Source organism: Heterodontus francisci, chromosome 2 (assembly GCF_036365525.1).
Source record: "Heterodontus francisci isolate sHetFra1 chromosome 2, sHetFra1.hap1, whole genome shotgun sequence".
Taxonomy (NCBI): Eukaryota; Metazoa; Chordata; class Chondrichthyes; order Heterodontiformes; family Heterodontidae; genus Heterodontus; species Heterodontus francisci.
The window spans coordinates 76,976,539-77,004,379 of record NC_090372.1 but is presented as its reverse complement, the minus strand read 5'-3'; the positions used below and the strand labels follow the sequence as shown (position 1 = coordinate 77,004,379).

General features: G+C 40.9%; 1 protein-coding gene across 4 annotated transcripts in view; it reads right to left on the bottom strand.

Annotated features, from left to right (window-relative positions):
- The window catches only part of creb5b (cAMP responsive element binding protein 5b), a 559,467-nt gene that overhangs the window by 230,789 nt on the left and 300,837 nt on the right, over nt 1-27,841 (bottom strand). The window contains exon 1 of one of the 4 annotated variants that reach the window (XM_068059444.1): nt 8,463-8,531. The exons of the other annotated variants lie outside the window; for them this stretch is intronic. Within the exon in view, the coding sequence (XP_067915545.1) occupies nt 8,463-8,509 (47 nt within the window). The 5' untranslated portion in view covers nt 8,510-8,531. Of the gene's footprint in view, nt 1-8,462; nt 8,532-27,841 lie in introns of those variants that run through there. 4 annotated transcript variants of the gene reach the window in all.

Here is a 27,841-nt window from a genome sequence, read left to right as displayed (position 1 = left end):
TGGGACATTAGCAGAAAATGAAACTTTATTACCAACTTGCACTTCCCCCCAACCTCTTTACATTTGTCCTTCAACTCCTTCCCACCATCTCCACATCCAATCAAAATTGTTTTCCCCTCTCCTCCATCCATCCCTCCCAACCTGAAAATTTTATTCCTCCCACCTCCCCAACAGGTTCTCGCCTCGGAACTCCATGCGGAGTTCCAAAGGCGCAGGAAGGCCAATCAGAGACCGTAAAATCGGCGAGGGACAGCAGGTAAGTTAATTTGAATATTATTAATGTAAATTTACATATGGAGATGAAGGGCCCGCCCCCAGGCGGTGGAGGGGGCCACACTGAGGGCCCCCCGCCGCCGGTAATATGCAGCAGGCTCTTCTCAATGTGGTGGATCGAGGCGGGCCTCTCCCTGCAGCATTTTACTGGCCACCACGCCGCGGCACAGTGGCGCAGTGGTTAGCACCGCAGCCTCACAGCTCCAGCGACCTGGGGTCGATTCTGGGTACCGCCTGTGCAGAGTTTGCAAGTTCTCCCTGTGACTGCGGGGGTTCCTGCCGTGGTGCTCCGGTTTCCTCCCACTGCCAAAGACTTGCAGGTTAATAGGTAAATTGGCCATTGTAAATTGCCTCTAGTGTAGGTAAGTGTTAGGAGAATTGAGGGAAGGTGGGGATGTGGTAGGAATATGGGATTAATGTAGGATTAGTATAAATGGGTGGTTGATGGTCGGCACAGACTCGGTGAGCCGAAGGGCCTAATTCAGTGCTGTATCTCTCTATGACCCGCGGTGTCAAGGGGCCGGTAAAATTCAGCCTGCTGAGAGGATGTCTCCCCTCGTGGGCGAATCGAGAACCAGGGTGCACAGTTTCAAATTAAGGGGTCTCCTATTTAATACTAAGATGGGGATGAATTTCTTCTTTCAGAGGGTTGTTAGTGTTTCGATTTCTCTTCCCCAGTGAGCAGTGGAGGCTGGGTCATTGAATATATTCAACGCTGAGTTAGACAGATTTTTGATTGACAAGGGGGTCATGGGTTATGGGGTAAAGGCAGGAAAGTGGAGATAAGGCCAAAATCAAATCAGCCATGATCTTATTGAATGGCGGAATAGGCTCAAGGGGCCGAATGGCCTACTACTGCTCCTATTTCTTATGTTCTTATGGTTTCCCACTGTCTACGGTGGTCCGTTAGGATAAAATTCCGCCCTGAGTGTGGCCTCAAGGCAGAATATAAAATAATGAAGATTATCTGCATGACCCCCATTCCCACCTCACACCCCCTCCTATCCTTTGGTTCCTCACATTCCACTCCAGCTTGTTTTAAATTTAAATCTACTCAGCAAATTTATTTAGCAAAGACGAACGAGTAAACACATCATGGCCCAATACTCCAGATCTATATTCACAGGACAGTCTGTTATCTAATTCCTCTGAATGGACTGAATAAAAAAAGATGCCAAATATAAAAGCACCTTGAGTCCATTATAAATAAATTTGAAATCACGACTGATGCTTTACCTATTATAGAGCTCCCCGTCTGTGTGGGAGTCAATATTAGTCAAAACTGCTTCTTGGTAATTTCTAACTGATTTTTTTCATTCATGAGTTTCAATCTGACCAGTTCCTTTTTGAGATTTCCCAAAGTGGCTCTTCGTTTAAACCCAGCACTCATCTCTTTTCGCATTCCAGAATAAAGTTTTGAATATTTGGCCACTCAAATTTAAAAAGGACCCATCAGCCATATACCAACTGAACCCATCACACAGCTTTGTTTTAGTTTGCATTATTCCTCTCTCTAGCTTGTAACAAATGAAGCTTGTCACATTGTGCCTTAAATTCCACTTCCATGCACTGGGAGGAAGCAGAAAACAAAATTTAGAGTATTTATTTATTTTTATTTTGAGATACAGCACTGAAACAGGCCCTTCGGCCCACCGAGTCTGTGCCAGCCATCAACCACCCATTTATACTAATCCTACATTAATCCCATATTCCTACCACATCCCCACACCACCTACCTATACTAGGGGCAATTTATAATGGCCAATTTACCTATCAACCTGCAAGTCTTTGGCTGTGGGAGGAAACCGGAGCGCCTGGCAAAAACCCACACAGTCACAGGAAGAACTTGCAAACTCCGCACAGGCAGTACCCAGAATTGAACCCGGTTGCTGGAGCTGTGAGGCTGCTATGCTAACCACTGCACCACTGTGCTGCCCTTCGTAGTAGTCGTTTGGTAGTACAGAATTTGAGTATTGCTGAAAATAGAGACATTTTGTTGAAGCTTTTCGTCTTGCACTCATCAAGACAGTTCGCAAGAATACCAATGTAAGGGAAAGTGACAAATTTATACTGTTTGAGAAGAGAGTGCTGATGGGTTGGCAAGTGGACTCTGATTGGTAGAGGCGTTGCCATGGAGATTGCACCAGTTTATGGTGACTGACAGTTAACTGCCAAGCTTTGTTTGAAATTTAAACCAGGCGGCTTGACTCTGGTCAAGGCATTGCCCTAAGGAATGAACCAGCGAATGGCTTTCATTTATTTTGTTTAGCTGAAACAGGCGCAATATGTGTACATGTTCTTTCTGTCTGCAAAGAACAGGGCCCTGTGTACCAATTTAAGATCGTCAGTCGGGCTTGCAGTGTGGCGCACTTGCGCGTACTGAAAGCTACATATATTAATACACAGGGCCCTCTGCAACGCCATTTAAATATTCAAATTTATTTACATACCTTAGGTAATGAAGTTCCCGTCGCCTCCTGAAGTGCCGCCATGATCTTCATCCCGACAGCCGGCACTGCCGTGCCTTCGAATCCCCATGCGGGGAAACGAGGCGCGACACCTGTGGGGAGGGGGGAGGAGGTAAATTTATCAGTGCGGGAGGGGGAGAGCTGGGTCAAACTTACTTGATTGGTCTAGGGGCTGATGGGAAAGGGTAAAGGTAAAAGGTTCTGAACTTTGCGGGGTGGGGGGAAAGTCATATATTCAAGGTAAGTATTTTGGGGTGGGGGAGGTTGGGAGAGGGCCTGGAAAGATTTTTAAATTATTTTTAATAATTGTAAATTAACTGTTCCTTTAAAAACGTCAATTGTCATTTAGGGCTCTTAGCCCTTTAAAAATGGCACGGCACCTGCGCAGTGGCACTGGATACAAATGACGGGGATGGCTCGCCCGCCCCCTCCACGTCATCGGGAGCAGGGGGACAGTGGTCTGCCCCGGGCATGTTAATAAGCCGCCGCGTTTAAGATTGCAGCAGCTCCGCAGAGTGAATGTCGCGCGTGCCGGCCACCACCTTTTACGGCTAAATCCAGCCCTTCGGTCTACCTAAAGAAAAAGACTCACCTACACCATTCTGCAGGGTGTCTTTTATGTTAAAGGTCCTAAATCAAAGCAAATGAATCTGTCTAAATAAGTAATATTCAATATGATATTTCTAATTATTTACAGTATTTCTTTTCTGTTACCAACTATAGCTCATAATATTTTTCTTATCACCTAACAATTTTATATATATATATATATTTATTGAGTGTTACCATGGTCCCATAGTTTAGAAGTAGTTTTTCTTCTTAACTGGGATTCCCTACATGTTTTCTTTTCCAGCAATAATAAGGCGGTATCTTTTAACTGTCTCAAAAGCAAATTTTTTTTTCTGAGACAACCATAAAATGGCACTACCCCACAACGAGCCTTAAAACAAAGAACCAACAGTGTCTGTCCTGTGCAGACATGCAGTGCAATCAAGTGATTCATGAGAAAAGGAAGACTGAACCTCTTTTACAGAAACAACAATCTCCCCTAAGGCAGATTTCCTATTCCAGGTGATTAGAGCAACTCAGTCAGTTTAGGTGTGTGTAAGCTAATGTGAGGCATCTTTGTTTTACAGTATTTCCAGTAATACTGAATTAAAATGCACTTGGCAATTCAAAAGAAAGACTGTATTGGTTCCATGCAGTTTGAACAATGTCAAAGGTTTAACAAATTTGATCTAGTTTTACATAGTAACTACATAGTCAAGTAATTCAAGTTCCAATTGATTCAGGTTGTTTTCCCTGGGCCCTGCAGCTCAGACAAATTAAATTCAGTCGGTCAATCAGTTGTGAAACAGCTGGATTTAATTGGCTAATGAATTTAGTTAAGCTAAGGTGAATGGTTAAATGGAAAAAAGGATGAATTTAAATAGGCAGATCTTTTATTCTTTGCCATCCCAACTTTCAGTGTTTAGCTGTTCTCAATTGTCCTGTTTGCAAAGATCCTCCTAATTTTGGGTTTGTTCTAAATGTCTATAAAGATATCACCATTGATTAAACCAAAATTAAAAAATCATCCTAGGACTGAATTTTTTTTCCCCTGATATATCTACCTCAGTAAGTCTGTGATCTTACATAATCCAGCAGTTTCCTTAGCTCCCAGTCCCTATGGTCTGTGTAAATGTGCACTAGCCTACTGCTAAGATTGGCATAAGCACTTCAACCACAAAGGTAACAAGCCCTCATTTTTAAAATGTGAAGTCTGATCAACTTGATTTCTGCTATCCAAAAGAAAACATGTATATATTTCTTTCATCCGTTCTGATGAAAGGTCACAGACCTGAAACATTAACTCTGCTTCTCTCTCCACAGATACTGCCAAACCCGCTGAGTATTTCCAGCACTTTGTTTTTATTTCAGATTTCCAGCCTCTTCAGTATTTTGCTTTTATTTTATGTACATATTTCTGCCTGTGCTACCAAGAGGGAAAGAAAAAAATCAGGTTTAATTTAGTTTAGCCACATCTTTGCCAATCACACCTATTAATGGGGCAAAGATAGGTCTAATTGATCTAAATAAGTATCTAGGTCTTTCTGCTCATCCAAAAATTCACAAGAAAAAAATTAATGCAAAATACTGAAAAAAATTATGCTATCTCAATGGTTTAACTGCTTATTTAGTTAGCAGTTGAGCCACACAGAGCAGGAAGGTCCCAAGTTTGATCCTCTATATCAGCTGCAACATCTGGGCCACAATTTTCAATTGCTGGTGGGGTTGGGAAGGGGTGCGGGCGCGATTTGAAAATCGCCTTCCCGAGGGCAACACTGGATCCTGCTGCCTCTGGAACGTGGCACAACTTTCAAAAGGAGGCTGGGTGGGGGGAGAGGGTGAATAGAAACCCGCTGGACTCCAATTACTGGCCCATTAAGCTCCTTGAGGAGCTGTTAACAGGCCGGAGAGGGTGAGAGGACAATTTTCAAAGTTTAGATTGCTGAACCCAAACAGTCCGGTACATGTTAGTGCACAGCTGTTGGGGACAATGTGGGCAGAGGTTAAAACTTTTTTTATTGATTTTGAAAAATTTCCAGAGCTGGGGGATCTTGCGCTGGACCATGCATTTTACCTTCCATTTGGCCGTTTGGCCACTTTTATGCTCCTGGAGTCTGCTGGCCATCCAAGGAGCTGCCTGCTCTCTTCTGCAAGGCCGCAGCAGGTCCCATCATGGCTGCTGTCTGTATTTGCAGCTCGCACTCTGCAGGCAGCTCTCACCTCCTGATGACGGTCAGTGCCACTAAATGGGCGCCGACCTTGCCTCCAGTCCAATTAGGGCATTTACATTTAAAGATAGCGTCATGTGAGCGATGAGGTGCGGTGCTGGATCAGACCTGGAAATTATCCTGATGTCAGTTCCTGACCCCGATTTGAAAATCCAGTCCCTGATCTCAGCAGGGATGGAAGTTAAAGGATTATAATTACCCACAACAAATCTGGATTAGGAAGGGTAAAATTGAAACAATCACCCGCTCCTGATAGCTATGGAGTGACCTTCATTGGAAGTGTACACCTGAGAGCTTTGAATGCAGACAGAATTTGTTTCACCCAAGTCACTCACTGTGCAGGTTCACATGAGAAGAATGGCAACTTGGGAGAGGTAACACCCAGCTAGAAGTCAAAAATTTCAGGAGAGAAGAGAGAAAAAACTCGCGTCCACCTTGAGTGGTTAAAGCAGATAGCATTGACATAAATAAGAGGAGGCTTGATGCATACATAATGGAGAAAAGAACAGAAATATGTGTGGCAGGGTGGGAAGATGTAATTAAAGTGGGAGGTGGCTCATATGGAGTATAAACATTGGCATAGACCAGTTGGGACAAATAGGCTATTGTTGTGCTGTTGATTCTATGTAAGAACATCATTACTAAAGGCAAAGGGGAATTTAAAAAATCATCGCAACAGTGCAGTGTGTAATATCAGTTTTTGAGAATTATGGGAGACTGATGCTGGTCCTGATGTAGCTCTCATTTCTGGTGATCATCTGTATTTTCATTCCATTGTTCTAAACAAATGTTATTTTGAAACATTTACCAGGTAATTCCAGTTAAATGTAGTATATATTAAAATGTAGAAAGGAAAAAAAGCAACCTAAAAGTACACATGATAATGAACCAATTAAAGTACGCAACAGATCACAGTGGCAGCAAAGTCCAGATACATCACCGGCTGCCAGTCAATAACTGGTAAATTCACAGGTACCTTAAACACTGAAATCTCACCTCCTGCCCCTAGAGTATGTCAAAATAAAAACAGTAATTTTTAGTTATTCCTATCCATCTTTTGAGTTTACTCCCTATTGAAAGATGCAAAGCTAGATTTTGTTTGTGCTCAATAGTCTGCTAATTTCTGCTTCTAAAGTAGCACAGATATCACTCGAACAGCTATATTTCAAATTAATTTTAAATAACATGAATGCTAGAAGCCACTAACGGCACTCCAGCTGCAAGTTAGGATGTTGAGATAAGATGAAAAGATGGTTTGCAATGTACTGAGTTAGTGCACCAAAGTTCTGAGCCACATCGAGAAGGGTACAGGTTCACCCTTAAGATTCATTACATGGCAATTTACACAGTAGATCAGGATGAAGCACATTGGAGGCCATGCATTTCTTCACATGGAGCAAAAATAAATTGTGGGTGGGCAAGTCATTCTACTTACTTGGACCTGCTAAGAGTGTGTCATTGGCAGAGGTATAGTTACAAACTGCCCGTCTGTTTCTCAACTAAGGAATGGAATGGATGCCATTTCAAAATTTAATTTAAAAATTTAATTGCAAAATATACTGCAAATTGGAGGTCTCAAAAAACGGCTGTTTTCTCCTAGTTTTACTGGAAACTAGCAATAGAAGCTAGAAGATTAATCCCATTACAGGCTGCCTTTTATCTTGGAATTAAAATTTTAGTTTCTTTCTTATGTTGTTATTATCCCTGATTATAGTCAACATAATGAAAACAGAATAAGAACTTCAAAATTGTGAAATGATTATTCATGAGTTGTAGGATAGCTCCAACCACCTGGAACTTACTCTAAACCAATGGTAAAGCATTGCAATAATAGGACATGTGTGGCAAAAGGAATATCTTCTGCACAGTGCCAATAGCATTTTGATTAAGGCAAATGACAGCAAATCAACGTTATGGCATATTGTACTTTGACTGAATTCTAATAATTTCCAGAGCAAAACTGAAAATAATGAGAGAGAAAAATTAACAAAAATACAGAAAGAAAACAGTTAAAGATGCTCTGCAATGGTCAGCAACATTGAAAAGCTTCTTTGTTTCATAACGCCTGACCATAGCTTAAACAGAATTATACTTCTTGTTGGACTTGCCCCACTAAGACTGTTTTTAAATGGAGCGGCTCAGATCTTTATCTTGGCAGTTCTCAAATTTAATTATTGCAGAATTGCTCCCAGCCACCTGGAATCAACAAGTTTTTCATTCAGTAAACTGAACTTGCATTGCGTCTGCTTTAGGTGTATTTATGTACGCACTAAGTTGAGAAAACTGCACAGCCCCAGTTTCCCAGTCTTTATAACTATTACTTTTTTAGGCAGTTCTACTTCAGAACAAGCATTTTAATTTCTGTGAACATTTGAACCGAATTAATCCCACATGTGCACTCAATGAGAAAAAAAAACTTGAACCATTTTGAGGCTCCGTATAACAAAAGAGATCAGTTTTCATCAATTTACATTTTTTAATACACTACGGTTTGTAAGGTCTTTTGTTACAAATGAGGCTGCCAAACTCCTCGATATGTGCATTAACACTTTACAGCTAAAGAGCTCCAAAGATCGACTGACTTGCATAAGTCACTGGTCACAGCCAGCTGTTAGCCACAGACAAGTGTCAGGCTAATCCTCTAGAGACCAGGTGAATATTTTGTAACCCCTGCCCTTTACTCTCAGATTACTGAGCTAACTAGGAGTTTATGAATTACATCATCGTATATTGCTCACCGGACCTTTACTCTGTCAATCCACAGGCAAATCTCTGGTACTGACTTAGTAGAATAATAAGACAAAACCAAGACAATCAACTCGGTATGTTGGGATAACCATGACAAAGTTACAACACCAAATGAAATGATCCAAAAGATAATATTTGTAAAGATTAAAAACCTGATCAATAACTAGTAAATAAAAGTTGAAAATTAATAACAAACCTCATGGACATCACTGAGCTTGAATTCCCTGCTGATGTACAGAACATGAGAGAACAGTGTACATGAAGGATAAGAGCCAAAGCTTAACTAGCCCGTGTGAGTCATATCCTTCCCATCTGACTCCCTGCCAGGCAATGATGTAATGCACTGGCCACTCTCCCCAGCTCAGCACTATGAAGTCACCACTATATCTGGCAAGCCCGAAGTAAACTTAATGTAACCAAAACAACCCCAGGCCAAGTTCCAGACATACAGAGACTTGGTGGTGCTATTACCATTGGAAACAGGATAAACAGACAGAGAAACAGTGCCGCCTCAAAGAAGCAGCAGCTGTTTAAAGTTCAGGATAAACAGTTTGAGCAGTGTAAGTGATTTACTGGTTTTAATCAGAATCAAGATAGAGTGAGCAGAAAAGTACCTCGACTTCACTCCAAGAAAAATCAGATAAAATAAATCATGACAGGCTTTAACAGCCAGTTTCAGGTTAAATAGTATGTAGCGAGTTTGGTTGCATCAAGTTTCTTGTTATGAAATAAAGCTGGATTTTGCGCTGTGGAATTCATTACACAATTGAAAAGTTAACAGAAGAAAATTATGATTATTTGACCAATTCATTAGGGGAAAAAAAACTGCAATTTTCGTGTGTTGCCCCATCAAAAATGATCAAGCAGTTTCAGTTTTTAAAGTGAACTGAACTGAGTTCTTTTTAGTTACATAGAGCTGGATTTTGTGGAGGAGGAGTGGCTCCCAGCGCTGGGACAAAAAGGCGGGGCGAACCCCACCTCGGCCTTTTCGTGCCCCCGGGAGCAATCCTCCATTGATTTCAAGCTGAAGTGTCCCATGCCAGGATCTCTGTCCCTTTAAAGCCAGCAGTTTAGCAGTATCAGCAGCGTCACTGCTAGCGGTGGCCACTGCTGGTACTGCAGAGGCCTTGGACCCAGGCCCAGCACTGGAACACCAGACCTCACGTTAGCAAGGCAGGGTCATCAGGGCCACTCCAGAAGGCCCCGGCGAGGAGGGATGGAAGGGTAGGCGTGAAGTCTAGAGGGAGGGGGAGCCATGGAATTGTAGGTTTTGCCGGCAGGGGTCCTCCATGGGCCACCGATTGTCCACGAGAGAGGGACACCCCCACCTAAGCCCGCAGGGAAGGTGCATCGTTTTACAAGGCACCCTCCCCACATGGAAGAGGCAACCTCCCCCTCCCGCTGCTGGTTGGATCTCAGCGGCGGTGGCAAGATGCCCTTAAGTGGCAGTTAATAGGCCACTTAAGGGCCTAAGTTGGCCTCTGGGCAGGAAGGCCATTGTCGTCCTATCCCGCCCCCGGCAAAATGGCATGGAGACGGGCCCTCACCACCCCCATGCGATTCTATGGACTCCCACCGCCTCCAACCCGCTCTTCCCCACAAGTGGAAACAGTCTTGCTTGTCTATTCTACCAAAACCTTTCATAATTTTAAGACCTCTATGAAGTCAAACTTAGCCTTCTCTTTTAAAAAGTGTCCCAGCCTGTTCACCCTTTCCTGATAGGTACAACCTTGCAGTTCTGGTATTACCCTTATACATGTTTTTTGGATCCTCTCCAGCACTTCTATATCCTTTTTATAATAAAATCCAGCCCATAAACTTACTGTCAAGCATACAGCCTTCTCAAATGCTGTTTACAATCCATACTTCCATTTTTTTCAATTAAGCATGTAATAAATATGTAATAATAATTGGCTCAAATTTATTGTTGTCAGTGTTAGCGACATCCCTCTGTTTATTAAATTAACCAAGATGATATCTCACTTCAAACAAATGGGTTAATGTCTCAGTTAAAATCATGGACAAAGAGGTATCATACAAATGCTTTAAGATTATCCACTAATATTGGCAACAGTAACATCTAGTCATCCAATGTAAATACCATACTTTTAAGCTCTCCTACAGTCCTGAACCATCTTATCATTGTGAATATAAATGTGTTCATAAATAAATTAGATTTTGTGAAATAATACAATTATAAGGGGAAAATTGCAAGACTCTACTACCAATTCAGAGAGTCACTAGACACAAAAAGGAGCATGGAATTGAGGCTACAACACTGTGGCTGAGATTTTTTTCCAGGTGACTGGGATCTCGACCTCTGGTAAAAGTGTCGCCGGTGTAATCAGCCAAAGATTAGCAGCGAGTGAAAGAAGAAACATTAGGACAACTTGGTTAAAGAGAATCTCAAAGGAGGACAGAGAGGTGGACTTGTTTAAGGAAGGAATTTCAGAGCATAGGCCTAAGACAGTTGAAGACACATCTGGAAAAACAAGATTTGGTGTACACAATCAAAGCAAAAGTGCTGAACAGTGTGGAGGAACACAGAGACCTAGAAATGCAAACACATAACTCCTTTAAAGATTACATTACATAGAATGCACAGCACAGAAACAGACCATTAGGCCCAACCAGGTCAGGCTGGTGTTTCTGCTCCACTTGAGCCTCTGCCCCTGTCCTTCCTCATCTAACTCTATCAGCATAATCCTCTATTCCCTTCACTCTCATATGCAAAACAAAGAACAAAGAACAGTACAGCACAGGAACAGGCCATTCGGCTCTCCAAGCCTGCGCCGATCTTGATGCCTGCCTAAACTAACACCTTCTGCACTTCCGGGGCCCATATCCCTCTACTCCCTTCCGATTCATGTATTTGTCAAGATGTCTCTTAAACGTCACTATCGTATCTGCTTCCACCACCTCCCCTGGCAGCAAGTTCCAGGCACTCACCACCCTCTGTGTAAAAAACTTGCCTCGAACATCCCCTCTAAACTTTGCCCCTCTCACCTGAAACCTATGTCCCCTAGTAACTGACTCTTCCACCCTGGGAAAAAGCTTCCGACTATCCACTCTGTCCATGCCGCTCATAACTTTGTAAACCTCTATCATGTTGCCCCTCCACCTCCGTCGTTTCAGTGAAAACAATCCGAGTTTTTCCAACCTCTCCTCATAGCTAATACCCTCCAGACTAGGCAACATCCTGGTAAACCTCCTCTGTACCCTCTCCAAAGCCTCCACGTCCTTCTGATAGTGTGGCGACCAGAATTGCACGCAATATTCTAAGTGTGGCCTAACTAAGGTTCTGTAAAGCTGCAACATGACTTGCCAATTTTTATACTCTATGCCTCGACCAATGAAGGCAAGCATGCCATATGCCTTCTTGACTACCTTATCCACCTGCGTTGCCACTTTCAGTGACCTGTGGACCTGTATGTCCAGATCCCTCTGCCTGTCAATACTCCTAAGGGTTCTGCCATTTACTGTATACCTCCCACCTGCATTGGACCTTCCAAAATGCATTACCTCACATTTGTCCGGATTAAACTCCATCTGCCATTTCTCCGCCCAAGTCTCCAACCGATCTATATCCTGCTGTATCCTCTGACAATCCTCATCATTATCTGCAACTCCACCAACCTTTGTGGCGTCCGCAAACTTACTAATCAGACCAGCTACATTTTCCTCCAAATCATTTATATATACTACAAACAGCAAAGGTCCCAGCACTGATCCCTGCGGAACACCACTAGTCACATCCCTCCATTCAGAAAAACACCCATTCACTGATACCCTCTGTCTTCTATGACTGAGCCAGTTCTGTATCCATCTTGCCAGCTCACATCTGATCCCGTGTGACTTCACCTTTTTTGTACCAGTCTGCCATGTGGGACCTTGTCAAAGGTTTTACTAAAGTCCATATAGATAACATCCACTGCCCTTCCTTCATCAATCATCTTCATCACTTCCTCAAAAAACTTAATCAAATTAGTAAGACACGACCTCCCCTTCACAAAACCATGCTGTTTCTCGCTAATAAGTTCGTTTGTTTCCAAATGGGAGTAAATCCTGTCCCGAATAATCCTCTCTAATAGTTTCCCTACAACTGACGTAAGGCTCACCGGCCTATAATTTCCTGGATTATCCTTGCCACCCTTCTTAAACAAAGGAACAACATTGGCTATTCTCCAGTCCTCTGGGACCTCACCTGTAGCCAATGAGGATGCAAAGATTTCTGTCAAGGCCCCAGCAATTTCCTCCCTCGCCTCCCTCAGTATTCTAGGGTAGATCCCATCAGGCCCTGGGGACTTATCTACCTTAATGCTTTGCAAGACACCCAACACCTCCTCCTTTTTGATAATGAGATGACTGAGACTATCTGCACTCCCTTCCCTAGGCTCATCATCCACCAAGTCCTTCTCTTTGGTGAATACTGATGCAAAGTACTCATTTCGCTCCTCGCCCATTTCCTCTGGCTCCACACATAGATTCCCTTCTCTGTCCTTGAGTGGGCCAACCCTTTCCCTGGTTACCCTCTTGCTCTTTATATACGTATAAAAAGCCTTGGGATTTTCCTTAATCCTGTTTGCCAATGACTTTTCATGGCCACTTTCAGCCCTCCTAACTCCTTGCTTAAGTTCCTTCCTACTGTCTATATATTCCTCAAGTGCTTCGGCTGTTCCTAGCCTTCCAGCCCTTACAAATGCTTCCTTTCTCTTTTTGACGAGGCTCACAATATCCCGCGTTATCCAAGCTTCCCGAAACTTGCCAAACTTGTCTTTCTTCCTCACAGGAACATGCTGGTCCTGGATTCTAATCAGCTGACGTTTGAAAGACTCCCACATGTCAGATGTTGATTTACCCTCAAACATCCGCCCCCAATCTAAATTCTTCAGTTCCTGCCTAATATTGTTATAATTAGCCTTCCCCCAATTTAGCACCTTCACCCGAGGACTACTCTTATCCTTATCCACAAGTACCTTAAAATTTATGGAATTATGGTCACTGCTCCCGAAATGCTCCCCCACTGAAACTTCGACCACCTGGCCGGGCTCATTCCCCAATACCAGGTCCAGAATGGCCCCATCCCTCGTTGGACTATCTACATACTGTTTCAAGAAGCCCTCCTGGATGCTCCTCACAAATTCTGCCCCATCCAAGCCCCTAGCACTAAGTGAGTCCCAGTCAATATAAGGGAAGTTAAAATCACTCACCACCACAACCCTGTTACCTTTACATCTTTCCAAAATCTGTCTACATATCTGCTCCTCTACCTCCCGCTGGCTGTTGGGAGGCCTGTAGTAAACCCCCAACATCGTGACTGCACCCTTCCTATTCCTGAGCTCCACACATATTGCGTCGCTGCATGACCCCTCTGAGGTGTCCTCCCGCAGTACAGCTATGATATTCTCCTTAACCAGTAATGCAACTCCCCCACCCCTTTTACATCCCCTTCTATCCCGCATGAAGCTTCTAAAGTCTGGAACATTTAGCTGCCAATCCTGCCCTTTCCTCAACCAAGTCTCTGTAATAGCAACAACATCATATTTCCAAGTACTAATCCAAGCTCTAAGTTCATCTGCTTTCCCTGTTATACTTCTCGCATGCGTATCTAGCTTCCCCTTAAATGCTTCTATACTATTTGCCTCAACTACTCCGTTTGGTAGCAAGTTCCACATACTCACCACTCACTGGATAAATAGGTTTCTTCTGAATTCGCTATTTGATTTCTTGGTGACAATCTTATTTTGATGACCTTTAATTTTGCTCTTCCCCACAAGTGGAAACAGTCTTGCTTGTCTATTCTACCAAAACCTTTCATAATTTTAAGACCTCTATGAAGTCAAACTCAGCCTTCTCTTTTAAAAAGTGTCCCAGCCTGTTCACCCTTTCCTGATAGGTACAACCTTGCAGTTCTGGTATTACCCTTATACATGTTTTTTGGATCCTCTCCAGCGCCTCTATATCCTTTTTATAATAGAGTGACCTAAGCTGTACACGGTACTCCACATTTAGTCGAACTAAGGTTCGATACAAGTTTAGCATAACTTCTCCACTTTTCAATTCTGTCCTGGTTTGCTTTGATTATGGCCTTATTGGCCTGCATCACAACGTTTAGTGATTTGTGTATTTGTACTGTCAGATCCCTTTGTTCTTCTATCCCACTTAGATTCTTATTTCCCAAGTAATATGAGACCTCCTTATTTTCTTACCAAAATTTAATACATCACACTTATCTGCGCTGAAATTTATTTGCCAATTATATGCCCAATTCAAGTTTATTAATGTATTCTTGTAATTTGTTCCAGTAGATGAATCCATAACAAAGGTCAAAGGCATTTTGAGTTTTATAAATAGAGGCACAAAGAAATTGTGATACATTAAAAATGGGACCGATTTCAGTCAGTGCATACGTCTGCACCCCAAGTAGCATGTGAGGTCATTAACATGTGAGGTCAGCTCACTTAAGTATTTTTGTAGGGCTCGTGATGCTTACTGCAGAAGGCACTGGGAATCTAACAGGGGCCAGGGTGTGGGGGGAGGGGGGGTCACATAATCTTCAGTTCCTGATGTCACATTTTGTGTCAACTTTTCCACTGTAAATTTCTGTCACATTTAGAATGGAAACTTTATGAAAGTTTCAGCAATACTCAATAAAAACATTTTTGTTTTTTTTGTCTTTATTTTATGGGTTTTTCAGAGTCCAATTATTTTTCCTTTCTTGTAGATATTGTTTGAAAAAAAAACTCCCCAAAACCTGGGGAAGAGTGCAACAGTTACAGAAATGAATTAAGTGCAATTGCTCTTAAACATTTTAATTGTGTAGTATTGTCATTTCTATAATATAATCTTAGTCTGCATGCATTTCCTGTCTGAAATAAGCCTTCTTGCTATCATACTTTTGTGGCAACTTTTTCCATTCTATATTCCAATGTACATGTTTATAATGGAAATGGTCTATGTAAGCTTACATTGGAAACTTACATAAAGCTGTCACATTGTAATTACACCCTCCTGCTAGAGGTGATGGTGCAGCATTTCAGTTTTACACCTCTCCAACCCTTAGCTTGTACTGCATAGCAACTTCTGGGATACAAACAAATCTACTTCTGCTTTCGAAATTGCTCTAAGTTCTACAATTTAACTGAAAATAATGATATAAAATCAAAGAATTATACATAGATATGACAGAAGGTACCACTTTAAAAAGCAGACTGAATTAAACCGCATTGCTGATTGGCTAAAAGTAAAACCATAGCAAATCAGAACTCCAGTGAACATACAAATCAAAAACAAGGTAAAAAGCTCGAAAACTACCAATTAGAAACTATTGAAGATTTATGAAAACAACCGATTCTGAATGACCAATCAGAAGAATCTATTAATATTTCAAGCAAATCAATTTCATCAGTCAACACATTTAAATAAAGTCTGGATCTTTTTCTCAGTAACTGAAATTTATAATGTCCAAAAATAGGGTTTTAAACAAATCGAAAAATCCTATATTTCATAATTAACTTGATTAAATTTACTCATTAAATTTTGTGAGTCTCTATTAATGCCAATTTAAAAGTTCTTCTTGAAGGCCATAACCTGTGTTAAAACCCTAGCTTTGACTGGAGAACTTTGGTGAATTGCCAACCACACCAGAACATGTGCAGTTTGAAGAATTTCACAGCATGCATCAAAAAGTGTTTAAGTTGAAGTAAAGAAGATCTCTTATCCTATGTGGATTTGTGAGTCTCCTGTCTTTTCCAAAGGACTTTGAAACAAATTGGAGATTGAATTCTCAAAGCTTTATATCAGGCAAGCTTCATATTTAAAATATTGACAACTGCTGTAGCTCACTTAAGCTATATTTGTGATTAAGTGCACCTGCGGTTTCTTTGTTGAAGTTGAAATGCACATAAAGATTGTCTATTGTTTTTCTCAGTGGAAAGGCTGGAGAAGAGCTCAGTTTCTTTTCCCTAAATGATTTAAATCTACCTGGCAGATCAATTTGAATTATTGCATTTTTCCCCATTGGCTGCTGCCCTATTTATTTGACTTGAAAATTCAGAACAAATATATTTTTATTTTGAAGCATTTTTGGGGCTTAAGGTAATGTTTTATATAAAATCTTGGTAACTGTATAAATGATTAACTTTTGAATGCTTTATGAGGACATTTTATTTGGCTATGAAAATGTATGTGCATTAAAGATGCTTAAGGCAGGTACAGAGATGTTTATGATTTTCTGTCATGTTTTCGTGCTTTGTCTGTAATTGTCCTTCAGTATAGTTATGCAGCTGCAATAGTTGCTGCATAGTATTTTAGACAATTGAGATTATGTGGTAGAACTGTGAGGTCACAGTTCAAGTGATCAAGCTATTATACATAGGCTTTGCCTTTTAGCAATTGGGAGTGACATTCTGCAGCAGTGGATCCTCGTCCAAAGGGAAGATAGATCAGATGATCAAATGTGGCAATCGGTATGCCCAATTCATGGCCTTCTGATGTTTTGGTAATAAAATTGAAATTAATAATTAGAAAATTGTGAATGTTGCAAATTGGGCATGCTGTCCTCTGTGCCTGATTGATCTGCCTTCCCATTGTCAAGCTTCACACTGGGGGGAGAGGGCTGGCAAATTTGTAAAATTTGCCCCATGAACTGGTAGATCTAACAGCACTGTTGAGAACTTGCTGATTTATTGTTAAGACATTGTTCTGTATATGTTTCACAGAAATGTTCCCTCAACATTAGATCTGTTGATATCTGATAAACATTTTAGCTATAGTTAAATCAATTATTACAACTGTAACTGCTCGTTAGGATGCAGAACAAATCAGCTTTGGACCACTTGTATTCGGATTAATCCATAATTGTTATTTTTTCAAAAGAACATGAGAAACATTCTTTTGCTTACTGTTTCAGAACTCTTGTACTAGAATTTTGTTGTATTACATCTGTTACCTTAGTTACCTCTTCCTCTTTCACAAAAATCTACTATATAAAGTGTGAAAAATCAATAATAGTGTTTTATGTTTTGCTATTCTGCCTGTAACTCACGGAAGTAACAAAAAGGCATTGTCATGCTAGGCCCCCACCTGCCAAGAATGAGGCACATCAATTTTGTCATGAACATTGATTTTTAACTGTTGTTAGAGCGAGGAAATGACTTGTTAAACAGATCAGTCGTGGCTGGAAAATACATTTACATACAAACAAACATCGAAGGTGAGGAGGCACATTCCAGGGCATGCTAAGGAGGATACAATCCACAAGGGGCAGGACTGGTTAGACCAGCTGGTCACATGACTAACTGGCTGTTCCAGGGTTTTATTTTGAACTGGCCACAGAGAGTTTGAACTCAGAAAAACTGTTCCTGGACTGAGAAGATCTCTCCTGTCCACTCCCATCTCTTTCTCACAAGCCTCTGAATCCACTGAAGACACATGAACCCCAAGAGAGAAAAGGCTCCTACAGCGAACAAGGTTTAAGAAGAATACTGGGCCCCAACGAAAAGCAAGATCTACCTACAATCAAGGACTCTACAGTGAGCTTGAAGAACAGTAACAAAAACTCTTCAGATACTGCCTCAAACTTTTCCACTTTATTTTTCTCCTGCTCTTTTCTGTCTCTATTTGCGTGTGTGTATCACGCATGCATGCTAGGGTGGGCACGTCGTGTATCCATAAGCGTCAACAGAATTAGAATTTAAGTTTAAGAAATTTCAACTTTTCTTCTTTAAACCTAAGAAAACCTATTTGTGCTGGTTTCTTTGCCTTATAATTGGAAAGCAATGAACAAGGATTCACCAAGGGTGAGCTAAAAACATGGTGTGTTTAAAATTAAACCCTGCTATGGTAAGACCAGGTGAAGGCTGAGAGGGACCCCGGGATACCTATCTCACCTGGTCATAACAGGCATAGATAACTGGTGCTTTTTGAGAAATGGTTGAGTTATTTTGACTGAAACACTGCATTGAGCAATGACTTTCATAGTGGGGCCCATGTGATGAGCTTGTGATTAAATGTGATGAAGCTAACATTTTTACCACAAAACATACCAGCTAGGAACCAGCTAATACTCCAAAACTTCAGATCTCTCTCCCACCGATCCCAGATCACAGGATTTGCCACAAATTCTCAAGACCCCGCTCTACAGTATTGCTGGACTCTGGGGCTCCCCTCTAAGTACTGCTTTAGACCCTGAGACTCTAAATCCTCAAGTAGGGTTCATAGAATCACAGAATGGTTACAGCACAAAGGAGACCATTCAGCCCATCATGTCCATGCTGGCTCTCTGCAAGAGTAACACAGCAAGTCCCACTCCCCCGTCCTTTCCCCGTAGCCCTGCAATTTTTTTCTTTACAAGTGCTTATCTAATTCCCTTTTGAAAGCCCCAATTGTATTTGCATCCACCACACTCTCAGGTACGGCATTCCAGATCCTAGCCACTTGCCATGTAAAAATGTTTTTCCTCAGGTCACTGTTTTTTTTTGCCAATCACCTCAAATCAGGGTCCTCTGGTTCTCAACCCTTCTGCCAATGGGAACAAATTCTCTCTATCTTCTCTATCTAGACCCCTCATGATTTTGAACACTTATCAAACCTCTTCTAAACCTTCTTCAACCTATCCACATATCTGAAGTCCCTCATCCCTGAAACCTTTCTCATAAATCTTTTCTGCACTCTCTCTAGAGCCTTCAAATCCTTCCTAAATTGCAGTGCCCAGAATTGGACACAATACTCCAGCTGAGGCCAAACCAGAGTTTTATCAAGGTTCATCATAACTTCCTTGCTTTTGTACTCTATGCCTCTATTTATAAAGCCCAGGATCCCAAATGCCTATTTAACCAGTCTCTCAACTTGCCCTGCCACCTTCAACAATTTGTGCACATACACCCCCCCAGGTTTCTCAGTTCCTGCACCCCCTTTAGAATTGTGCCTTTTATTTTATTTCCTCTCCGCATTCATGCTACCAAAACGTACCAATTCACACTTCTCTGCATTAATTTAATCTGCCACGTGTCCATCCATTCAATGAGTCTTCTATGTCCTCTTGAAGTCTACCACTAGCCTCCTCGCAGTTCACAATATTTGCAAGTTTTCTGTCATCTGCAAATTTTGAAATTGTACCCTGCATATCCAAGTATAGGTCATTAATAAAGATCAAGAAAAGCAGTGGTCCTAGTGCCATCCCCAGGGAACCCCACTGTATAACTTCCTCCAGTCCGAAAAACAAACATTCACTACCCTGTTTCCTGTCACTAAGCCACTTTCCCTTTTATTCCATGGGTTTCAACTTTGCTGGCAAATCTATTATGTGGTACTTTATCAAAAGCCTTTTGGAAGTCCATATACACCACGACATCAGCATTACTCTCATCAACTCTCTCTGTTACCACATCAAAAAACTCAATCAAGTTAGTTAAACAAAATTTGCCTTTAACAAATCTGTGCTAGCATTCCCTAATTAATCATCATATGCTCAAGTGACTATTAACTTTATCCCCAATTATCATCTCTAAAAGCTTTCCCATGACTGAAGTTAAACTGCCTGGCCTGTAGTCACTGTGTTTATCATTACACCCTTTTCTAAACAAGGGTGTAACATTTTCAGTTCTCCATTCCTCTAACACCAACCTGTATCTAAGGAAGATTGGAAGATTGTGGCCAGTACCTCCACAATTTCCACCCTTACTTCCCTCAGCATCCTTGAATGCATCCCATCTGGTCCTGCTGACTTTTCAACTTTAAATACAGCCAACATTTCTAATGCCTCTTTATCAATTTTAACCCATCCAGTATCTCAACTACCTACTCTTTTACTATGACAGGAGTTGGAAATCAATTTACGAAGTTAGGCCATTTTCTATGTATTTGCAATTTAACTACCCCATGCAGTTAGGAACCCCTGATTCATAGCAAGGATAATACCAAATTTTTATGAAAATGGTATAAATGTGTGGCAAAATCACATGTTATCAAAGCCAGTGAGGCTTCGTCTGACAGTAAATATGTTGGTTCAGTTCTCCGGGTGTAAAATACTACAGTGCATAGAAACAAGTAAAAATTATGACATGGAAACAGGTCGTTAGGCCCAGTCAGTCCATGTTGGCTTTTACTTTCACTGTGAACAAATGGTCGTAATTGCATTTTCCCACCCTGTTCCCTTGTCCATTTATACTCTTTTCCTTCATCCATCTAATATTATCTTGAATAGCTGCATGTTCTTGTGAAAACCAGAGAAAAATGAGTGACTTAAGTCCTCTAATCCCACACAGAAACTTGTTAGCCTGAGTCTCACAAATAAGTCAATCAAAGTTTGTGGAATTCCATTATCTCTGATCCAGACTGCTAAAAATTACAAGATAGGGATGTTGGACTGGAGGCAAGGAAAACTTTCCTTCTACAAAACAACAAACATTACACAAGAACAGAAAAAGCAGGCCACATCCATCATTTCCATTTCCAGAAAAAGCAAATATTTGAATCTTCAAGTGAAAGTTCTGTGCTGCCCTATTCAGAATTTTTTTTTACACACTTTGCAATCATATTTAGGTCATTATCTAAACTTATTATTACTTATCATTGTGATCAATTGATGTCATAATGTTATTTTGCAGAGTAAACTATGTTAAATTATATTAAATAAAACAATGAGCCTTCCAATTTGGGTTTATCTAGGTGATGTTAACATAGCTCAAAATTTACTAAACCGAACTTTTCACTAAAAGACATTCAACTCCTTTTCATCCAGAGCCTGTGTAGTAAACTGAATCTTCCCATTGCATATGTTGAAATGGTTTTAATACAAAATCAAAATCCTGAGTCGGGTGCTGCAGAGAAAATATGTGGCGGGTGTTAATGATTATATGCTCCATTGAACCTCATAAGGTTCAGTGTGCTTTTGTAAGGTCACATTGTTACAGGTCATGTGCACCCACAGTGCACACATTCTGTACAGTGAAAGTCAACAAGCCTTCATTATGTTTGATTTGTGTAGAATATACTGACTATAGGATGTTAAATTCAACATTACTGCAAATCTCAGTCATCAGTAGTTAAAGAGACTTTTAAAGAGATAAATCTCAGATAAGTAAAGTTATTATGATTAGATTTAAATCATTTATTTAAGAAGAAAGCATACTGTTTCATTTAGTCGTAATGACCAAATTTTAGTTTCAAACCTGCATTATATCCCTTTTAAGTTAATTGAGCAGTTATGAAATTATAACTGAACTGAAACAAATTTTAGAAATTCAGCAATTAGCTTTCATTGAATAAGTAAAAAAGAACATGGCAATATTAAAACCACATTTCGAGCTCAATACAATTTTCTTCTGGGATCTACAGTATGGTCCCATAAAAGGTTGGCTCTTTCCAAGTAAATTTAATAGTTATAATTTATGAATGACAAATTGCCTAAATAAATTGACACAGCCAAATGTTCATCACAATTCTACAATCACATCTTTGACTACAAATGAAAGTAGTTGAAACAGGTGGTGTAATCTGTGAATACAATGTGCCACAAACTAGGAGACTTGGCTTAAAATCCTAGTATTTGAGGATATTTGTGCTTGGATTTCTTCTGGATGGTGAGTTACTAAAAGAAAGAGACACACTTGAGACAACAAGTGGAATAAGAGAATAAATAATAAATGAATGAGTGATTCAGATCTAGTTATACAATAGCCATCCAATATATTTTTCAAAAGTATTAAATTGCATTTGTGTTTCTGCTTTAAAGAAGGTACTCTGCCAAGTCTGAGTTGTTAACAATAAGAATTAGTGCCGAATCCAAACTGGTCCAAATTAGGAAAACTGCAGAAGTTCAAATGAATACATCAATAAACAATCAGAATTTTGATCCAAATCAGATGATTATGATGTGTACATTCAGTTTTCCTATTAGTGTCATCTGCATCCCAGCAGTGTCATTTCATCACCTGGTATACTTGATTGCCAACAATGTTAAATATAACATCCATTAAAAATGGATGATACATTAAAAATAGGTAGGTGGTAGGGAAACATAGGGACAGGTGGGGATGTGGTAGGAATATGGAATAAGTGTAGGATTAGTATAAATGGGTGGTTGATGGTCGGCACAGACTCGGTGGGCCGAAGGGCCTGTTTCAGTGCTGTATCTCTAAAACTAAAACTAAAACTAAAAAAATAAATCTCCCTTTTTTAATGCACTTGCTTCTTGAGCGCATTATTTGAGGCAATCTAACAGCTGATTCTTTGGTAGCTTAACAGCAGAAATGCAATATCTTAGTAATCTTGTATTGCTGATACATCTGGTTCCTGATTGGTCTAATGGCAGTAATAATTCCTTGGTAACAGTGCTTAATAGCAGGCCAGCTTAATCTGCTCTCTAATTTTACTCATCTGAAGGGAACCATATTACCTGCAATTTTTCCTTCCCTGAGACTTGACCCAGATCAGGACCTTATATGGCCAACACTAAGCACAAATTAATGTTTTACTGCTCTGATGTCACAGAAAAGTGCTAAACCACTTGGCCACAAATACCATATCATTGATAGCATATAGTATTCGGACAGCTGCAATTGCTCGAGTGGCTATCACTCTGCACTAACACAAAAAGAGTTGATAGGATCCACCAAATGAATATTGTACCTTCACAACAATTATACACTTATTGCAAATGAAGACATAGTTTTATTTTTGTAAATTATATTGGCACAGTTTCATGGTTATAATGCCCCATGTGCACCAGTGTGGTGTTACAGACAGGAAATAGGAATGAAGAATCATACTGCAAAGCTCTGTTCATTTTCCACATGATGTGCATTTTGACAAAAACAGGCAGAGGCATTTAAGTAAAATTTAAATGGTACGACAGTGCCTTTGCATCATTTTCCTACATTAAGCTGGGTAGACCTCTGATTGGAGGTATGTCCATGTAAACTGACTACACCTGCAGAACAGAGGATTGTTAAAGGAGTAGCCAACTAAATAACTTCTAAGTTACTTAGCTCTTCAGACATTGCTTCTTTAAAATTATGCATTTGCTGCAGTAGAGCTACATTGTTTGGATCAAGGGATTTCATTTATGCCACAAAAAGTATCCACAAGTGCCAAACTCCCTTTCCCCACCATCACAGGCCTTTAAGGGACAATTTTCAGCTCCCACATTTGAGCGGGCACTAAATCTGAGGTGATAGTAATGCTTAGTACTTGCCCACAATTTGAAAAACAACTGAACCCAAAAATATGGATTGCCTTAGTGAAGTTCAAATTGGGTCCATAGTTAAGGGATCAACAGCAAATGAGGAATGCCATTTATGTTAAAAATCCCTAAGGTTAAAAACCTTAAGAACTTTGCTGACAGTGGCAGTCTTCATACAGCCAGACTTTGAGGTTAAACAACACACTCAGTACAGGCACATCTGAACTTTGTCATAGTTTATGCATGCTTAAGGAATAACTCATCTACGGTATACCCATATGGTATACCCATGGTAAATTCCATGCTTTGGTTAACTTCAACACCAACAACTTCTGCCAGACCTTGGGACCATGGATGGTAGATGTTCAGGAAGCCTGGAACCTCTTGATAAAGACTACTATGAGCTGGTGCAAAGTATATGAAGTAATTCACTTAGAAAGATATGAAAAAGGGCAAGATTGTAAGCAGAAGGAAGATGATTTAGAAAGTTGAGCTTAACAACTGTAATGTGTGATGCTCTATAGTGAAGCATTGGCGTGTGATCTGGGTTATTGTCTGTGAGTATATTCATTTAACATTTAATAAACTTGCAAGCGTTTGACTCCTGTAACTAGAACTCTCATTCCTGGTACATAGGCAAGTCTTTGTAGTCTCTGTTCAGCCTTATATTTTAGCATCCGGCGATGCAAGTTCTTATGTGTGACAAGTTAAAGGTTTTCCATCATCTTTGTCAGTGCTCCACACGTTGCAATATATTTTTGTTTTGTTTTGTTTTTAAATAATGTAAAATGGTACATTCAAAATTAATTTTAGTAGCCAAAAGAGAAAATTATTTATTAAAATAAAGATTTCAAAGAAAGCTAGCAATTAAGAAATACAAATATCATATTCATAGTACAGGAATTACTAATGTGTGCTATGGTAGTAATTAAGGGCCGGAAATTACTGCCCCACCCGCCAGCAGGCTAGGAGGCGGGGGAGCATAAAATCAGGAGGCAGGTGGAAGGGTGCCATGCCCATTGCCTAACTGTCCCCGTTACTATTTTACCAGTGGCAGACAGGCACTTTGGCACTTTAGGAGGCTGCCTAGTAAACCTGGCTGCCTCCTTGCAGGCTGGGGTATCTCCTGATTAGACACTCAGTGCCCTACAGAGGGCCTCCCCCAGCAGGACGTGCCATCCCTGCTAAAACAACGCCCCCTGCCCCGATTGTCCCCGGCGAGGCCCGACCCCCACTTACCTTTTTGGAGGCCGACGTCCATCGTCCTATTCTTGCTGGGTGCAGTCTCAGCAGTGGCCACCACTGCCAGTGGTGCTGCTGGGACTCGAGAGCTACCAGCCCTCTGATTAGCTGGCAGCTCGGAGCTGAGACTTCCTACCCCAGAGGGGTAGAGAATGACGTAGTCCAGGAGGTACCGATGCTTGGATCGGGATATTTCCACATTAGATTTATCATTCTGACGAAACAGTGTGTTTGTGATGGTGAGCCCATGTTCAATGCATTTGGTGAGGAGGAGAAGACCGTTGACATTGAATTTCCCACTCCTTCTTTCCCGATGGTGCCCTTCCAGATGATGTAGTTGTGTCCAACTCTGACATTAAAATCTCCCAGTAGAATCAGTTTGTCTTGCATTGGGGTGGCTGCCAATACAGAATCCAGATTTGCATAAAAGAGCTCTTTGGTTTCGTCAGTAAAATTGAGTGTGGGAGCATAAGCACTGATGATTGTGGCCCATTGGCTGCCACTGAGTTGAAGGCATAGGGTCATGAGCCATTCATTAATGGCAGTTGGAAGTTCTACAAATATATCTGTGATTCTATTTTTGATGGCGAACCCAACTCTGTGGATGCAACAATCCTCCTCTGGTTTCCCCTTCCAGAAGAAAGTGTATTCTCCTCCTTCCTCTCTAAGCTAGCCTTCCGCAGGGAGTCGCGTTTCATTGACAGCTGCAACATTGATGTTATATCTCGCAAGCTCCCGAGAAATTATGGCAGTTTTTCTTTCAGGGCTTTCACTGTTTTGATTGTCCATAAGGGTGCATACATTCTAAGTACAGAAATTCATGCATTTTATTGCTGGTGTGTGTTTTCGACCACTAGGGTGGCGATTTCCTGGTTAGAGCAATTTGGGACAACCTATGTTTGGGGCACTTTTTCTAGCCCCTTCATCAAGTGAGTTGAGCATGGGGGACCCTAAAAAGGACTGCTCACCATGGATGCTGCTGCCAGAGAGCTACTTCTGCCCCAATTCCACAAGCTCAGCAGCCATCAGGTAACCACCGCCCACGTGCAATTTAAAAGTATAATCAAGATTTCAAAAGAGAAAAAGCTACAGAGCATAATAGTTGCCTATAGAGAGAACATAAACCTTTAAAGACAGAATTACAAACTGTGTAAGAAATAGAAATGCAGAAATTTCAGAAGGAAGAGTTAGTGCAGGAGAGAGAAAGGATTAAACTGATTCAATGGCTATGAAAAATCTGCCAGGCACTAATCAAATAATTAGAACTGCACTCAAACCATTGTAATAAATTTAAAGAAATTGTACAGTAGGAAATAAGGAGTTAAAGGCAGTCCTTAGCAGACAAAAGTTGTAATGCAGTTATGTATACTACTTTGTTAGTTATGCTTAGTGTAGCAAAAGAGTTAGGGAAAAGAGAGAGAAATAAAAAGACCACAAGGCAGTTATGTGGACCTTCATTGCACCAAATCTGAATGAAGAGACACACACTGACCAGTGGCCTGATGACACTGATAACATTGTGGGGTACACAAACCCGCATCTCCTGAGCTAGTAAACAGGGTGGCAATTCAGGAGGGCAAATGGAAGCTGAGATTTTAAGTCAATACAGAACTAGGATAAACAGCAACTGTCAGAAAATGAAAAATAAAATTGAAATGAGAAAAAAAAGGATAGGTTGTATACAACAGGAAAAAGGAGCAGAGGCAAATGTCTCTTTTCTAATTAAGACATAGAAGTGGGATATTTGCACATCAAGTCAGCTCCACCGTTTTGTTACCCATGGCAGTGCTGCCTTTTTAATCCCAGTTCCCTGTCTTTTCGGCATCTGCACTTTTCAGATAAGTATCCATTGCATTTTTAAACATTTCAAGGTATTTTTGGGGGATGGGAAGATTGCTGGCCAACAGCAGCCTGCAAATCTAATGTGTGCTCCTCCCGGGTCCACAATAAGGTAAGTAAAAAAATTAAAATGTACCTTCAAAACGTTTGAGAACACTGACGCATGCACGGCAAACCCTGTCATCAGTCATAAACAAATTTTGCAAAGGAGGCATTAAACAGCCAATCGGCCTCCTATTTGCATATGCAAAAGTTCTAATGTTCGCTTCAGGTATGAGTCCTGGATGCCTGTGTAGAGGTTTTACCAATATGGAAGCTGTGCACTTCTAACGTGGATTAAAGCGGGCATGCCGCCTGCCATATTGGACACTTAGGTACTTGCATTATGCCCGTAAAACAAACACTGCACCCTCAAATTTCTTGACCACACTTTCCAATGCGGGGGTGGGGGGTGGTGAGGGGGGGGGGGGGGGCAGGGTCAATAAATAATGACCAGAATAATTTTCCCTTTTTCTTGTCCAGGAAAAGTGAGACCAGATGTTGAACTTTCATGGTTAAGGTTGTATTAACTCAGAGCAACCAGGGATTAAACTTGGGACTCAGCCAGATACAACAGCAGGCTTCAAAACCATATAATGAACTGGTTTTGGAACTCATATAGTGCAGAAATGGTGAGGATGGGTGGACACCTCAGTCGATGCCTGGATTTGATGATCACTCAGGATGAGCCAAAGTTAATCGGCAGCCCATCACTCTACTGTCCATCCAATTTCCAAACTCAGTGTGAGAGGTGGTGAAAAATAATATATGGTACAGAGGTTCAGTGTAGGAGGAGACATTGAGGAGTAAAGAACAAGTGCAATGGAACCAAAAGTTTTTTTTAAATGAGAAGAGCCTGGCACTGAACAAGAAACCAGCTCAATATGTCAGTTATAAACCATTTCACAATCTCTTATTGAGGTTTCAGTCTACAGATACTAGTAGCTTCAAATAAGACACAGTGAAAAAGCAGGGAGCATCATGATGCTGCATCCACATTCAGTGCTAGTCTTTGTGTTAAAGGCCTGTGTCATATACTGGAGTTTTAGATTATGCTGCCACAGTGTTGGGAGGGAGTGGGAGTTGTTGGTGCAATATATGTTAAAAAGTCATTAAACTTAGCTCTCATGTGACTAAATTTACAGGACTGGAAAGTATATATTAGGTTTCAGATGGGGCATCTGAACAAGCTTTTAGGAGGCACTGATAGATAATTTGACATTCCACCAACCATTCATTCACCCTCATTGCCCCTACAGCACTCCTAGTCA